This window comes from Eurypyga helias, unplaced genomic scaffold, assembly GCF_000690775.1.
Source record: "Eurypyga helias isolate BGI_N326 unplaced genomic scaffold, ASM69077v1 scaffold2567, whole genome shotgun sequence".
NCBI classification, from domain to species: domain Eukaryota; kingdom Metazoa; phylum Chordata; class Aves; order Eurypygiformes; family Eurypygidae; genus Eurypyga; species Eurypyga helias.
The window spans coordinates 98665-115611 of NW_010262203.1; the positions used below are offsets into that span (position 1 = coordinate 98665).

The window sequence follows — 16947 nt, forward strand, 5'->3', positions numbered from 1 at the left end:
TCATGATACCCTCATGGTAACCATTTTAATCTGCCAGAATATAGTTTGTATAGTTGGACTAGCAATGTCAAAAGCCATCAGATAAAAGCATTTTTAAATTAGGAGTTCAATGATTGTCTACACTATATATTACAGAAAAAACAATACGGCATGTTCTTTCTTATATGTTGAAATTGAGACAAATGTTATTTTCCTCTTGCCTTCTCACAGAACAAGGGATGGTCAGGTTAAGCACACTGGGTATTGTTAGCCTCATGCTACAAAACATCATTTACCTTATAAAAGCATATTTAGCACATACACCAGCACATTAACAAGTCCCTATAAAGAGTAGAACAGAGCTACAAGCACTAGCAGGCAACACAGCACATGAACTGATGAATATATGGTGTTATGTATTTCTCGACAGTGGTCTGCGGCAAGCCACTTTGGACAAAGACGACCATTTAATACTAAACATGGGTAAGCAGCTCCCTGTATCTTATTGTTCCACAGCCACAATAAACTCAACATCAATTGCTCACATCGGTTTATTTTTTTAATCAACCTTAAAATCCATTCAAAAAATTATATATATCCTAGACCTTATTCTTAACTATTACATTACTCATAACCCACTTTATTAGGTATAGTTAACTTTCTGATGTAAAACTTGGGGGCAGTGGGAGGGAATAAGATGCTATGGGTTTATGCAAAAACACACTACTGTGCATATATTTAAGCAACAATATGCTTTCATTGACAAATTTAAAACTTTTGAGTCTTTAACACCTGAAAGAATGAAATGTCTTAAGTCACCTGCGCTCAGCATAAACAGACCAGAAGTGCTACAGTGAGCCACAGAAAGAGCAGTTAGTTATACAGGTGGTTTTGCAGTTTCTAAAAAAAAAAAAAAAAAAACCACAAACAAAAAAAAAACCAACAAACCACGTTTTACTACACAAACAAAACAAAAACACCCCAACAATAATTAACTTTTCCTTTTCATTTCCACCCCCCCATTTAACCTGAAAGCCTGAAAACTCTTGTTCTGTTGTTCACGCAAATCTTCAGGGGGCTGTAACAGAAGAGTGGGGGTTTCCAACACGCAGTGAAGACAATATAAAGAACAAAGCATTGTGCTTTTATTTATAAAAAGTATTTTGTTGATGGCCAAGGTCCATTTAAACTCAAGAACACTTTTCAGAGCTCAAACATTCTGATAAGATAACCTTTTGTATTACCAGTATTTACATGAGGTTGTTAATATGGATATGGTTCAAGTTGTTTAATTGCTAGCCTCCTCTGTGATTTGCTGTACCTCCAGACACAAGTAAGTATGCCATCTCCTATGAAGTTCTCTTCATCAGCACAGAAACTGGTAACACTAGAATCAGACTTGGGCAATGCTCGGCTGCACAGAGGGTCTTACATTCCATACCTCCAGTCTGTTTCCAAGCAGAAATGTGGCCCTCCAGAAGTTCCAACTCCCCAGAAGCATCACCTGGTTTGATAAGCAGTTACTACTTCTCAGTACCAAAATGCAACTGGACAGCATGTGTACTAATCTGGTAACTTCTACCACAGCTAGCACAACAGAAGTTCATCCCAAGTAAGGTTTTGAAGCACTACCCTGAAAACGTAAATGCTTTTCCCATGGGCTCTTCTTGCTTGTTAACCTCAACAGCAAAGCTGACACGACCTAATTCAGATCACAGGAAAAGAGCACGTGTACATAACATACCAGCACTGAAAACAGCAGATGACTGCTCTTGTGAACCTACCCACTTATCCAGGAAAAGTTAACTCAGGCAGGGGCTCAAACAAATAACATCGTTTCAATGTTTCAACACAGGATGCTTAGTTATAAACCTTCAGTTCCTCCAATATTGTAGCAGACTTCGTGTGCTGCATTTAAAAGAATTAAACAACTATGACAAAAAACTTGTTGCTTCCTTGAAGTCCTGACAGCTGATTCTGCCTCATCTTTATAAAGAATACCCAAAAAAACCTTGACTGAAGGTAAATCACATTATATATGCCCACACAAAAGGAATACATCCACACCTAAAAGAATGTTTTAGGTGACAGTTGATGAGAAGTATTATAGGAGTACAACAGAAGCTGCCTGTTCCAGATGATTTTGGGGACTGCTATCTAATACAATTCTAAGGGTTCTAACCAAAAAAGAAGTTCTGCTGTTTACATTTTTACACAAACTAGCAACATTATCAGTCTTATTTATTACCTTACTGCACCTTACACCAGCGAGAAAACAACTATTTTCACTGTGGCAGTAAAAATTTACTGCAACATCACAACAGAATGAAATAAAAATGGACCCAAACACCAGTGTTAAATGAAACCTAGCGCCCTACATTTTGCTTTGTGCCCAGCAGTACACCACGTGCAAAGTGTCCTTGCACCGTTTCATCTAGTTTTCCTCAATAAACCAGACAAAAGCAGAAGCAAAAAGGGTGTTATAACATATCTATAATTACATGCCATATATACACTTGTCTATATATGTAACAGATTAAGACCAAAATACCAACTGAAATGACAGCAAAGACATTTTTTAAGTGACCTGTGGGGAACTTAAACGTTCTTCCCTGGAAATACTGACCTTTGCTTTGTCAACACTGGAGGTATACTGATCTATGAACACTAAATTAAATAGCACATGGAAAATTATAAGGATGTACTTCATAAATGATTATAAGTAAGCACAGTAATGTTTTATATATTTTAAGTAAGTACATATGCTTGCTGACCAACTGCAGTGCTCCAGTATCTGCAGAAACACTAATATCCTCTCTGAGTATTCATGGGGGAATAAAAACAGTTCTAAATAAAGTTAAACATTCCAAAGGCAGGAAAGCACACACAAGATTAGCTCATATTGTACTGATGAAAATCTGGACCAGAAATCAGAACACACCCATAAAAAAAAAAAAAAACAAACCACGTTTTACTAACAACTCCTCTGAATGGAATGAAACTAAAGAAAACAGTGTGAAGGAAAAGAACATTTGTCTTACTAACACACATGTAAGCTTTCAGTTATATGCAGTAACAATTCCCATAAAGTTACAGCTGTGTATCACTAAACGTAGATAGCCGAAATGGTTTAGTTCAATTCTCAAATGTGCAGCATGAAGCTCAATAAGGTGGGGAGACCATAATTTGAGGACCACAGCTCCCACTAACTTCAAGCACAGCCAGACAAATAGGAGAGCGTCACCGTTTAATTCAGCAATTAAGTATGAGATATTACTAAGCAAAATTGGAATTTCAGTAAGAACTATCAAAGTACTTCTTTCACTGATATATAAATTATTAGTTTAACAATCATTCTCTGTCATCTGAAAAGATTTACTGTCCTAGCTGGAGAGAGTTGGTAGATTCATTATAGCTTGCTTATTATGTTCTTTTGCTGTACTATTAAAATTCCACCAGAACTAAGCGTGTAGCAACATTAAAAAAAATGCTCTTACTTGATTACCTCCCACACACAGAAATACTCCCTTTTCCCTCACTGGAAACTACTTTAAAACTTTAAATTCCTGAATAATCTGCATTGAAAAAATAGAGCCTTTCACAGAAGTACACCTGAATTATTTAGACAGTTCTTAGAACATTACATAAAATTTAACCATTCTACACACCGTCTTTAGAGAGTCCAAATATATTTTAATTGAAAGATATGCTGGGAAGTTACATACAGGTGCTGGAATGGATTTTAAAGCATAAGTAGTTTTCATGCCAGGTTGAAAGAGCTCGACAGAACAGACACTGAAAAGCAGCTAGTATGAAAACCAAATTCCAAAGTCACACTCAAAGAACCAAACAGCAAAAAACATAATTAAAAAGGCAGACAACACACAAAGAATGAAGCCCAAATCTTAAACACCTTCACTAGTAAGAATGCTGGAAATTCTCATTAGCATCAGATTAAGCAGTTTTTCACTGGCAAACAGAACCGGAATTGTTACAGGTAAGAGATAGCCCGTTTAAACAATTCTTACCAGCGCTACCACAGGACTCTCCACTTCTTCACAAGGACCTGCATCCTTGCGCTGCTGCAGAGACTCTATAATAAGCTCTTTTTTAGGATTTCTGTTTGTTCTTGCCTGCATTCTTTGATTGAAAATACAATCAGCAGCAAAACCGTATGCTTTTTGGCATCAAAAATAACGAACATGCCAGTGATCCAGTGAAAACAATAGCCTTCTCCCGGCACAAGCAGCAGTACAAACTAGTCTAACTTCTCAGCTGCAGTCTGCTAAATCTGTCATGGTGGGAATGCACAACAGACAAAGACCGGCCCCTACGCAAGTTGTATTCCTCTGGGGAGAAAAAAAAAAAAAGGTGGATCCATTTTAAAGCCTTAAGGTTATGAGTTGAACACAAAAGAGAATGTGCATTTCTTAAATGCAAGGCTGTCCAAGTCTTTTACAGCAGTTATAAAAATCAAGGTTTTAATATTTTGAAATATTTTTAATGTAAAAATCAGCCACTTACTGACAACCAGGCCTCTTTAGAAGTACAAAACCAGGGGGTGGAGGGTTTGGTGGGGTTTTTTTACATTAATATCAGTTACTCGAGTACTATCAACAACCAGGCACTAACCAAGTACAAAACAGATATGCTACTTTTTTCTGAGGGTAGGGATGGTCTTTTTAATCTTAGTGCTAAATCCATATTAAACATTTACCTTAACATCAACTTGTCTTCACAGTAAAAATCTTAAATACTCTACAAAGATACTAACTCAAAAATAAACCTCTTTATGCCTTCAAGTTTTAAGCACTTAACTCTTCAAGTAAACTACCAGTCTCCCTCAGCCTCTCTGCTTGCTTGAACCAGTGAGCTCACTTCTGTCTTGCACATTACTAGTGCTCTCAGCTCATTCCTCTCAGAACCCTCCACTGCGTTGCAGATGTCCATCACTGATCACCCTCCAAATAAACACCAAGACGACAAAAATCTTCGCACATCTTGAGTGAAGCCACTTGACAACCTCAGCTCTCCAGCCATGAAGACCAGCCAGCCATCGCTCGCTGTGTTTGGCTTCCAGAGGATTTTCTTGCTGCTGACAGTACAAAACACGAGGGGAGTATCGTCCCGTCTCCTGAACAGTTTTCGCAAGTGCCTCTTGGCCTCGTGATTCAAGGTTACACAGCACTCTGTGGTTAGCGTCTTCCGTTCTTGTCCTTAACTGCAACGTAAACTCAAGTCATGCTCCAAGTTTGCTTTTGTGATCCCACCTACTCTCCCCTACTAGATCGTTACTTATAAATCCTGTTCAGCATACACACACCCGCAAAATACAAGGCAGCAATCTTCGTTGGGTTCATTTCTGGACAGGTCCTTAGTGTACTGCAAAGCAATTTTGTATGCAACCTAGCTGACATTTTTAGGAACTTTAAGGTGTGACTAACCCAGGTTCCCCCACGCAGTAGTTTTAGCATATGATTGTATGCTACATTGCTCTGGAAAAAAACAGTGAACTGTGATGAGCAGGTTTCTCCAGGTTTTAAGAGGGCTATTTTGGTTTTCCCTTTGTTTCTTTTTAACACACATGAGTTCTAACCTCCATGTGCACAAACCTCAGTGGCTGTATTTACCAAGCAAAAATACACCCAAGAGAAAATTCAACTCCCCAGAGCTGCACATCCCTACATTAAACTTCCTGTCCACTAAAGCAACCAGACAGCTGTGGAAACTAAGCCACCACCTTCACTCAACTCCCAACTCTGCTCCACTTCTTTGGACAGTTAATTATCTCACTTCAATATAGCTGACATCCTAAATTTAACTTGACATGGATTTTTATCTATTCTCTAACAGAAGAGAAAGTCACCTTCATCTGAAGAAAGATTTGAGCTGTGGTGAAGCTCAAATATCCTCTTTTACTACTAATATTAAGAAGGTGCAACTTCAGGCACAGGTTTCTGACCATTCAGACCTAATGTAAGATGTTAATATCCCTTCCTCTTCCCCTTCCCTCTGCTCTCACACCAACATAATATATTGTTATTTCAGCTTAGTGTAATGGTGAAATTAAGTCTGACCAGGAGTTTGTCCATCCCACCCACAATGCAACCCCGTTTCTAATGAGCAGACGGAAAGAAATAATAAAATTAACTATTAGTCAAGTCAGCGATTTACTATTTTTCTGTCTTTTCCTCTTGGAAAAACATGTTCAATGCATTTACTTTTAAGCAGTCTGCCTAATATATACACACCAAACTCTAGAAAACACCACTCTGTAAAGCTTCTTGAAGAGTTAAGAAGGAAACTAGCCATTCAGTCAAATTTAAAAAAAAACAGATCTTCCTGTGTAATCGAGGTAGACAATAGTTCAAGAACATTTAGTTACATTTTACTTTTATTTTGCACCAGCTCCTTTTGTTTTCAGAAAACGGAAGTACAGAACAGCTTAGACTAAATTATACCATTACTTGAGGATGCAGCTGCCAAACAGGAATTTGTTTCATTGAGATGGGAGGCAATTATACTTAACTACAAACAGAAATGCACAACCTTATTATGCACAAGGCACTTGCAAACATGCACACTAATAAAGACTTTAAAATACTATATACTTAAATTAACCACGAGAAATAACTACTTAAACAAAGGATTCTACTTTTTAACTGCAACACGCTTTTATCCTGGTCAGATACTCTTCCTGAATGTATCTGCGTTACTTGAGTTCAGTATAAATGTGATTTTCTCTCCATTCTTCACAAAACATGATGAAGAACAAAAAGAAAGCCAACAAGCCAACATTTTTCTAACATCAATTTAAAGATATAAATGTTAATTTTTTTCTTACTGAATGGTTAATGTAATTTCTAGCTTGCATTTCATTAACACACATATACTATCAGAGGAGGTTCTTTTATTTAATAACAACAGTGCAAAGCAATACCTCCAGAGCTATATCCTGCATGAAACAGATCTTAATTGCTAAATTGAGGTGCATTTCTAACATATATTTTCTGCTGAGGACTTAATAATTATCTCAATAATCTAAGTCACAAAAAAATACTTAGAGGAAAAAAGGGAAAAACCACACACACAAAAAGATGAGATATTGCTTACGCAGGCACCACAGACTCAAAAGAGGTAAGCTACTTTATAAAAGAGCTATATTAAAAAATTGTACCAATAACACAATGATTCAAAAAGTGAAAGATTAAAACCAGGACTTTAAGACATGATGAAAACTTAAACTTGTTACATGACCTGTAGCTTTAAACCATTTAACTGCAATTTAAAAAGAAAAGCTACTATTCAGTTTATCAGGTAGTTAGTTACCTGAATAAAGATCAACAGAGAATCCAAGAAAACAACGCAAGTAACAAAGAATGTCACTGTACAAAAGACATTTGACTGCATTTCCAACATGGCTCCCCAAATGGCAGGAAATTACTAGCCAAAGAGACCTATCTGCAAAATAACTCAAGATTATTAGGGAAACAATGCATTTCATCCTTTTACAAACACAGCAGCCTGAAGGACTTCTCGTGGTAATTTTAACAACAGTACTTTTCTTATTACTTCCAGTAGCCAAATAGTTGGGTCTCTTCTTGCATCATATACCCTTAAGCAATTACTTATATAATTACAAAATTACACAGGTAAAGTTTGCAGTATTCCCAGCATACCTCAGTGATTCATCCAGCAAACTTGCTGCCCAAAAGGCAAGTTCCCCACATACACCCTCTTATTCCATCAAATCACTTTTCACCCCAAGAGCTTGCTTTCCTACTGCACAATACCACATAATGAAGAGTAAGTGAAAGGAAGGGAAGAGACAGTGTAAGAGAATTTCCTCTGAACCAGGTAGGAAGAAAGTATGACTACCCAGCCTCACTGTAGGAAGAGGATAAAACCTGAGTAGTTGGGTTTAATGGCATTTCTTTTGCTCCAAGTCCCACTTAGAGTCTGCATCAAGATCACAAAGCCCTGTGGATCTAAATCTACCAGCTATCATTACAGCCATCGAACTCATCTGTTCACTGTTAAATTCAGCCTGTAGCAACTGGGGAGAGGAAGGTAGGAAGGAATAATCCTGCTGTAGGTTTGCATGTCCTGTATATGCGAAAACAGAAGGATTTGATAACATCATTGACTAAAATCCTACATCTGTTCTCTATTCCTTTGTGGCTCTTCAAATTCCCTGGCAACTCACAACATCTCTTAACAAAGAGCTTTTAGAAATGAGAAGGACAGACAACTGGAAGGGGTTTGATGCTTTGATGCTTTCCTTCATTGGGGACTGGGGGGGTGGGGAGGTTGTTGGTTGGTTTTTGGGTTGGGTTTTTAAGGCTGTAGCTCATATGAAAATATGGACCCACTTTAGCAGAACGACAAGCACCATTAAAAGTCAATAATTCTTGCTCTCATCTCCATTAGTAAGAGATTCTCTGGCAGTGCCCTCCCACACTTGGCAGCCTGCCTTGCAGCTGTATTAAAGGCATGACATTTCACATATCAGCGGAAGATTCAGTGCTGCAGCTATGTATATTTTAATACTGTCGGAGTTTCGTAGGTCACCACCAGATACGTGCCTGCCCTGGAAGGATATACTCACAAGTTCAAGAGAGCCAGCTGATAGCAGATGGAACACAGCATGTATTCACCTGGCGATTTCCTGCCACACACGTTATATTCAGATGACATACAAAAAGCCACCAGAAAGTTAGAAAGACACATTCCGCCTACGTCAAATACTGCAAATGCGTAACTTGCAGTCACACCCGTATGGAGCACATTCTCTAGGAAGAAAATCATCTTATCGAAGAACAACAAAACAACACAAAAAAAAGGCATGACATATGCGTGTGCCACATATTACGTCCTGTTGCCGACAGCATAACTAAAATAGTCCCATTTCAGTGGCTTGCCTTGGTAAAGAATTAAGCTAATTATGGAATAGGTACAATCACGTTCCCTCTTTGTATCAAAATGAATCATACAAGTCTCAAATTTTGATTAGTTAAAATTACTCTCCAAACATTATTTTTAGGGAGAGAGTCAAGTAGCATGGACAGGACAAAGATGCTAAGATACCACACAGAAGAGGTCTCTATCGTAAGTAGACTGCATTGATGAAAAAAGATAACACCAATGTGTGAGGTCTGCATTACCACTCAAGAAGGCGGAACAAAAAACTGATATGCCTGTTTTAGTGGCAGCATAACGTTAAAGGATCTTCCCAGCCATTGCTTTTACTGGGTCCATACTGGTTTTGTACAACGCATTTCTTAAAAGCCCTTTATTTCATGGAATAAGAATTTGGCTACAGTTGTTAACATCAACATGGTTTCTCTCATTAGTACCCCTCGCTAGTCATTACTATTTGTCAGATAAGATACAGTACCTTAGTTTGGACACTCTTACTCTGTGACACATCCAAACTAAAATAAGCTTAAAATCACAGTGGAGCTATGCAAAACGTAGATTAACTTAAGTCTTGACCATGTCACAGTCAAGACTTTTGCATACTGTTATCTATCAAGTATCAACTTAAGGTGGGCTTGCTTGACTCACTGATGACTGATTGATTTCCTATCATCTTAGCAGATATCTTTATTTTCAGGGAACACCTGACTTCCTTATGACATCTTAGCAGATATCTTTATTTACAGGGAACACCTGACTTCCTTATGATTCCAGGGGAAAGAAAAAAAGAAGAAAAAAAAAGCAGTAGAATTTAGTCTGGATAGGAGGCTGATTAAAGCTGCACTTCTGCTTAAGGATTTAACAACTATTCTGACATGCCTCCTTACAGACAGGACAGGTACAAGCAGACTGACCGTGAGAAAAGTGCTGGACTAACGACAGCTGGACATTTCTACCTGGACAGTACAAACATCAGAAACTAATACGACAGCGCAGACACCAAACCAATGGCAAAACCCCAAATCTCAAACTGAAGCGGCACTGTTCCAAGCAAGCGTGAGGAAGTGGCCTTCCCACTGGGCAACACCGATCTTACAAGAATTGGTCCAGGAGTGATTTGCTCCCGAAGGAGGTTAATTCATCTCTGTCCCTGGGCTGAAGTAAGAGTGCATCTTGGTTTGCTTCTAAACTGATACACAAACCTCTCTCAGACTTGGCAATATAGAGTTCTAACAAATAAAAACACTGGAAGAGTTGGTAGTTCTCTCCCAGCTTTACTTTAACTGCATTTAACTTCAAGACAGAATAGGATACCTGCATCTGTAGACAATTCAAATGAGTGTTTCAGGCTGTTCCTAAAGCAAGTGGGAGTATTAATCAGGAAGAAAGAGCAGAGAAGTCAAGTCCTCTCTGTGTGTTTACTAAGACTTCTCTACTCTTGAAAGCACCACTCACACAGCTTCTCCACCATGCAAGTTGTCTTCCCATTCCTCAAGATCATACAAGGCTTTGAAGTTACTTGTTTGGGGGGGTGTGTATATGTATGCGTGTGTGTGGTGGTGTTTGGTTGTTTTTTGACTCCAGACAGCTTGTTTACATTGAAAGCAGGATGTCCAGCTTCCCCAAGAGACCCCACTGCTACATTCAAAGGGAACATATTTTCTACCAGGAGGCAACTTAATGCTATATTCTTTAGCCCTGATGTCTTTCTGTGCTAGTCCAACCTATCTTGTGATGGATGCACACTGGCTTGACCAACTACCCTCAGATTTCATCTTCATTCTTAAATAATTCTTCCTGAAGATACAGTGTTTAATCTTATCCCTCCGTGCCAATGCACTGAGTGTCTGCCAACCTATGTCTGACAATCTTTTCACGTGCACCTTTCCAAGAAGTTTATTTGCTGCAGGAACTGCATGCAAGGTGAATTTGTTATGAAAGATCCCCTGCCAAGATGGCAGAGGAATAGCAGAGATGGACATTCAAGCATTCTTCCCAAAGGAGTCTGATGAAAGGTCAAACAAAAAAAAATCTACAGAAGCCATCAGGAGACCTAGGCAAAACTACAAGCCAACACATTAAGACACCAGGGTTTTATTCACCCAAAGCAGTAAGATGAAAGGAGGTAAAAGAAGTGCTGTCACGCAAGTGACCCATGAAAAACTATGCAACAGTTAGATGCTGTACTCAAACATGTCTGTTTCTTCTTTATTACGAAGCCTAATGAGGTCTAATGCTCCAGTTGCTGATGAATAAAAGCCACTTGTAATACAGTTACAAGTTGAAGCAAGTTATGAGAGTGAAATAATAGACTAAGCCATACAAATTGTCTGCACACCATTAGAGAATTGCTGCATAAGCTGTTTAAGCCCATTAAAAAAAACAACTTCCTTACTCAGCAGAATGAATTCCTTAGAAATTTCTCCTTTATATATTTCTACCTTATTTCTACCAACTTTTCTACTTGAAATAAGTAAGTTGATATTAATTTGTTAATTCAGACAGATGGACAAGCCTTAATATAAGGTCTTTTAATAAATTAATGTTTTAAGGTTTAAACCCATCACATGTTAAATTAAAAAAAGACTTTTTTGAAAATCATGCACATATAATTTAAATTATTATTCTGAAATCAAAACATTTGCAACTTTAATATCTTCTGTAGAGTTATTGCCAGAATGACACAGCTCACTGACATCATTAATCTTCACACTCTGGTATATCTTAAAGATGTTACAGTTTATTAATAAACCAGATGACTCATGAGCAGCACAGAGAGAGCACTCACACACACACCAAAAAAATCAGTTAGAACTAATGTTAGCATTGGTGTCAAGTCAACAGGTTACATGGACTAAGAAACTGCAGTTGCTAAAAAATAAGGTTAGTGATTCTGTTTCCAGCAGCTATTAAAAGCTGGCCATACACTATTTCAAAATGCCCTACATTACTTTGGTGTAAGCACAAATTAAGTAAATTATTCAGATTAAGGATATTTTCCACATCAGACTTAACAAAAGACTACTTAAGATTATTAGGCCACAATTTGCACACGCTACAGCTACTAAACCACCTGAAGTAGATTTACCAAATTACAAGGTTATAACATTTAGTGAGAGAAGCAGCAGTGCTGGATAGGTCATAAGAAGGAAACAGAAAAAAAAGAACCCAAACCACAACATTTCAATCATGGGGGAAAAAAGCATGTTACTTTCTGCAATTTTCAGACAAAGAAAGAAAAAAAAAGTTCCTACCCTTCAGCCTAGCCTGTTTAATTTTAGAAGTTTCTAGCTACTCCATCAGCCTTGATGGTACACTCAGGTAGCCTCTCCCTTCAGTGAGTATTTCAATGGGCTTATTAGCAAAATCCCAACTACTAAAACCTCGTTAGTTTTATTGTCACCACATCATTCTCCTTTGCTCCTTTTCCATCTTATTCTATCATCTGAAACAGCTGTTTAGGCCCTAAACCATACCATAACTCTTCACTCTGGATAGTCATTGGTTATACAATGATTACCAATAAATTGGAATTTGAATATAAAAATTAAAAAAGCCTCCTAAGATACTGCAACAGAGCAGAAATAACATGTAACATCATGTTGAGAATGGATTTTTTTTAATCATAGGAAAAATCAAAACAAATTCATGTAGTTCAAGCCAAAAGCTAGTATTTTAAAACTGTATACTTCAACTTAATACAAAATTTAACAAATTAGAATGTTTTATCAATATATGCAGAAAATAAATATGCCCTAATGGACTTTTTGGGAAAATACATTTTCATTAATTATGATGCAACTTTTAGCATAGAATCACAGAATGGTTTGGGTTGGAAGGGACCTTAAAGACCATCCAGTTCCAACCCCCCTGCCATGGGCAGGGACACCTTCCACTAGACCAGGTTGCTCAAAGCCTCATCCAGCCTGGCCTTGAACACTTCCAGGGATGGGGCATCCACAGCTTCTCTGGGCAACCTGTTCCAGTGCCTCACCACCCTCTCCGGGAGAACTTCTTCCTGATATCCAACCTAAATCTTCCCACTAAATTTAAACTATTTTATTAAAATATTGATTTTCACCCATGTGGACCTAAAGACCCTAAGAGACCCTAGGAGACCCTAGGTTCTAGGGAGATAAAGTATATGTGATGGGCTAGAAATGTTCCAATCCCAAAGATAAGAAATAGTGTTTTCATTGCAAGTTCGCATGACATGAGATGGATAGAAATAAACTGTAGTCCTGATTTCACATTCTCACCCAGGCTTCATTTCATCTTTGATTTCCTTCATGCAAAAAAGCAAACCTGCCAAAGATAAAACTTTAATTAGATTTAATAAGACTTTACATATAACCTCCTGACCTCTGGATTACAGGTTAAATATGAAAAATGTATGCTAGATCAACTACTTCTGCTTCCTTATTTCTTCACAGACTGGGAGATTTTTCCTTCAAGGAGAACTGCTTCCCAAGAGCTTCTTGTTCACAGGAAATTTTCACAGATATTATACACCAGCTTTGCAAGAGGATCTACATGTTCTTAAATCAAAGGACTCCATGAAATTAACTGATGTTCTGACAACAGCTCTATATCAGGAAATATCTGACCCAAAACCGGCTAAATAGACTAGATAGCAGGTACAGCCAAAAAGGCAGAGGTAAGAATTCACAGCTCGAGTGTATGTGTTAGAGCACAAACAAATAGGTGAAGCCATACACCCACGCTTGCATCTGTTGCAACAACTGCCAAAATAAAAGAAAACGCAGGGGGGTGACACACTGCCACTCTCTTTTGGTCTTGGCCTTACAGCTTCTCCTCAGAGGAAGAGGATCCCTGTTGTCTTCACCTCCCTGCGTGGCTTGTCCGGAGAAGCAAGGTCATTTCTCCTGAATGCCGCCTTTCAGAGGAACAACTGACAAATAGGCTTTTAATAGCAAAGAGTACAAAAATCATATCGTTTAAGAGTTCCATGTATATACTTAGATGAGTTTCATAAAATAACGTCTCGCTGTTGCCAGGACTACAGAATCTTTCCCCACCTCTTCCCACCCTTCAGCGAATGCTGCTCTCCAACCTCCGGGGTAAGCCAGCAGTTCCTGCTCCCCAGCCCCAGACAACACCTCAGAAACTGATAGCCAGTGCCAGCTATGACTATGAAGAGCATGACCTTTCAATGAAGTCCTTTTTTTTTTTCTTGTAAATTCTGACTCTCATTCTTAGGGACTACACTAGTCCAGTACAATGGGCAGGAAGTCATTCTGACTCTGCAATTCCACACACTCTTCCATACTAACCTCCAACTATTTATTCCAGGAAGAAACTTCTCCTGACCCACAACTTCCAGTTAAACCAAGCTGACAAAGTCATACAGGAGAAAAAAACCCCACAAAACCAAACAAAAAAGCCCCACATACACACAAAAATATCCCAAACCAGTATGATTATTTAAAAGCATCTAAAAATTTTTGAGTTGGGGGAAAAAAAAAAAAATAATCAAGTGACAAATGTGAAACTTCAGTTGTAAACGGCAGACTAAGTATATTGTGTGCTTCGTCTTGCCAGTTAGCAAACCAATTCTCCAGGGCTAAATTAAAAAGAAATTACTGCTGGAACAATACCACATGAAACAAAGAAGGAAAAATGTTACGCAATACAAAAAAAGGAATCACTACGTTTTTTAAAAAGTATTCCTTCATTCACTCATCTAATTACGCATAGAATTTAGGGACAGTAAAGGTGTTAGGTCTTAAATACAATGGAGTGCAAAAGTTATTGAAAGTATTTATTGTCCAAAGTTTAACAAATGTCTAATAACCACCAGCACGTGGCTAACTTAAAAATGGCTAACAGTGTAAAAAGGATTCTAATACCTCGAGGAAGCCATTTTATTCCTAATATCAAACCGTATTAATGATTTATAAAATGCAATACTACCATGAAGGGTAATATACATACTGTAAGATATATCAAGCATCTGAAGACAGTCAGATTATTCTGTCTTCTTTCCTGGAAGCTTATGTGGGTGTATCCATGTAGATAAACATACATGTACGTGTGTGTGCATAGAAATATACACACACAGGCATGCATATGTACACACACACAGATACACACACCCTTTCTTTTCCTTATATTTGAGTTTGGCAAGAAAGGATCTGAACAGCGTAACAAAGCTTTGTGAAATTTCTAAAGGCTTTCCGTAGCTGCAGTTGCACAGCGTGGGTACACCAGCAGGCACAAGCAGCTTGTTAAAATCCCTCCAGCTATTTCAGTGTACCACACCCCTCTTATTCCAACTCTCTTCTCAAAGCAATTAACAAGTAACCCCAAATCATTTCAAATAAATATTTAAATCCCTAACTAGCCCCATTCTGAAGCAAGCAGCGCACGGTAGCTATTGCAATTCCACCCCCTCAAGCCTAAATGCAATACATCTGACTCACAAATGCGTCATTCACCTGGGGGGTACAAAGACGACAGTCTCACTTTAAAGCCTGTTTTCTTTGCATCAGGCAACAGCTAAAAGCGCCTTTAAGAGCCAAGCAGGTTCAGAAAACAGTTATTACTTCCTTGAAGTATTTTTTTCTTCTAGAATGCTCCTGTATTCCCCTTCTACTGAATTGAACAGAAATGCAACTGTTTCAGAGAAAAGGAAGAAAAAATGTACTCAAATCCATCTGGAAAAAAAATAAACCTCAAATCCCGGGTTACACTGTTTTCCCGACAATGCATTCCTTAGCTTTTCCAAATAATATAATCATCTGTTCTTCTTCAATTGAAGTGCCAAATACATTCCAGGAGTATGTTTAGAAAGATCGAACAGCAGACGACCTTCTGTAACAATCCTGTTTATGGATTGCAAATTCTTCAGATCTATCGATACAGACCTAAATCATATCCTGGATATGAATCCCAAGCTTCAACATTACAGCTGCATGCACACGTGTATTACATGTCACATACATGCACTAACATCGTACAATATCACAACAAGGAATATTCATGTCTGTACATAGCAGAAGTTAAAAGAAACATGGTATCCTGATTTTAGTTTAGCTTTCAATTAGCAGATAAAATTATTCATGAAACAAGTTTATATTTACCAGGGATGAATGAATCAATATTCCTGAATCTTCACTTGGCAAGCTGAATGCTGTGTATTCAAGGGCATTGTTTTCCCCTTGCTGTTTACAAATATAACCACAGTTCCTCTCAAAAACTGTACGAATGCCTTTAAACAGAACCACACTTGTAGTACAACCCATTCCAAATCTGTTGAATTTTGCATTTCTAGCAGCCCTGATTGCATTTGCAGAATTTCTTCCTTTGCTCGACTCGAATAATTTTCCTGTGCTTCACAGAAACATCTCTTTGTACAATCTTCATTACGTCTGACATTTAGTATGTTCCTTGACTAGAAACCATCAGCTACTGAAATGTAATCCTATTTGCTTAAGCCAAACTGCCAAAAATCCAGCCGCAGAAGACAAAAATCAGAGGGTGATGAAAAGCAAAGGATACTTCAGCTGTAGAAGATAGGAGGCTTTCAGCAGGTGCTGTACTCCGCAACAGAGACGAAAAGATATTCCAGAGGGTCAGGGAGAGAGCTCCTGTATTTCAGAGATCCTTAGAACATAATCAAAGATGAAAGGAAACTGCAAAGATACTGCTGCAGTTTCTGCTGCCAGCCACAAAGAATCCTCATCTGCTGCAAGAAAGCACTCTCCCAGAATGCTTAGCACAGAGTTCGTACTGGCAAACATTTCTTTGCTTGACCTATATGTGATTTTCAGTGTTTAAAAAAAAAAAAAAAAACCCACACCTCAAAACATGAGGGGAGAATTCTTAGATCACTGCTGCTATGGTGGTGTTATATAAACCTACTTCAGTCAAATCTCCGTGTTATCAGCATGTTATTATCAGTTCAGGCAAACCACAAGGGAGCTGAAAGCTGTCTTTACTTTTTCATTTCTTCCCTGCATGCAAAGGTATCAGTCAATTCCCATCTGCCAGAAGCTGACTTTATCTAGTCCTTGACTGCAAATAGCT

The 16947-nt window shown here is 38.2% G+C and overlaps 1 protein-coding gene across 1 annotated transcript in view; it reads right to left on the reverse strand.

Moving 5' to 3' along the window:
- DOCK9 (dedicator of cytokinesis 9) overlaps positions 1-16450 on the reverse strand; it is a gene marked incomplete at its 3' end in the record, with an annotated part of 114765 nt that extends 98315 nt beyond the window's left edge. Inside the window, exon 1 of the mRNA XM_010155614.1 lies at positions 16002-16450. Within this exon, the coding sequence (XP_010153916.1) occupies positions 16002-16163 (162 nt within the window). The remainder of the gene's footprint in view (positions 1-16001) is intronic.
- Positions 16451-16947: the final 497 nt, after the last annotated feature.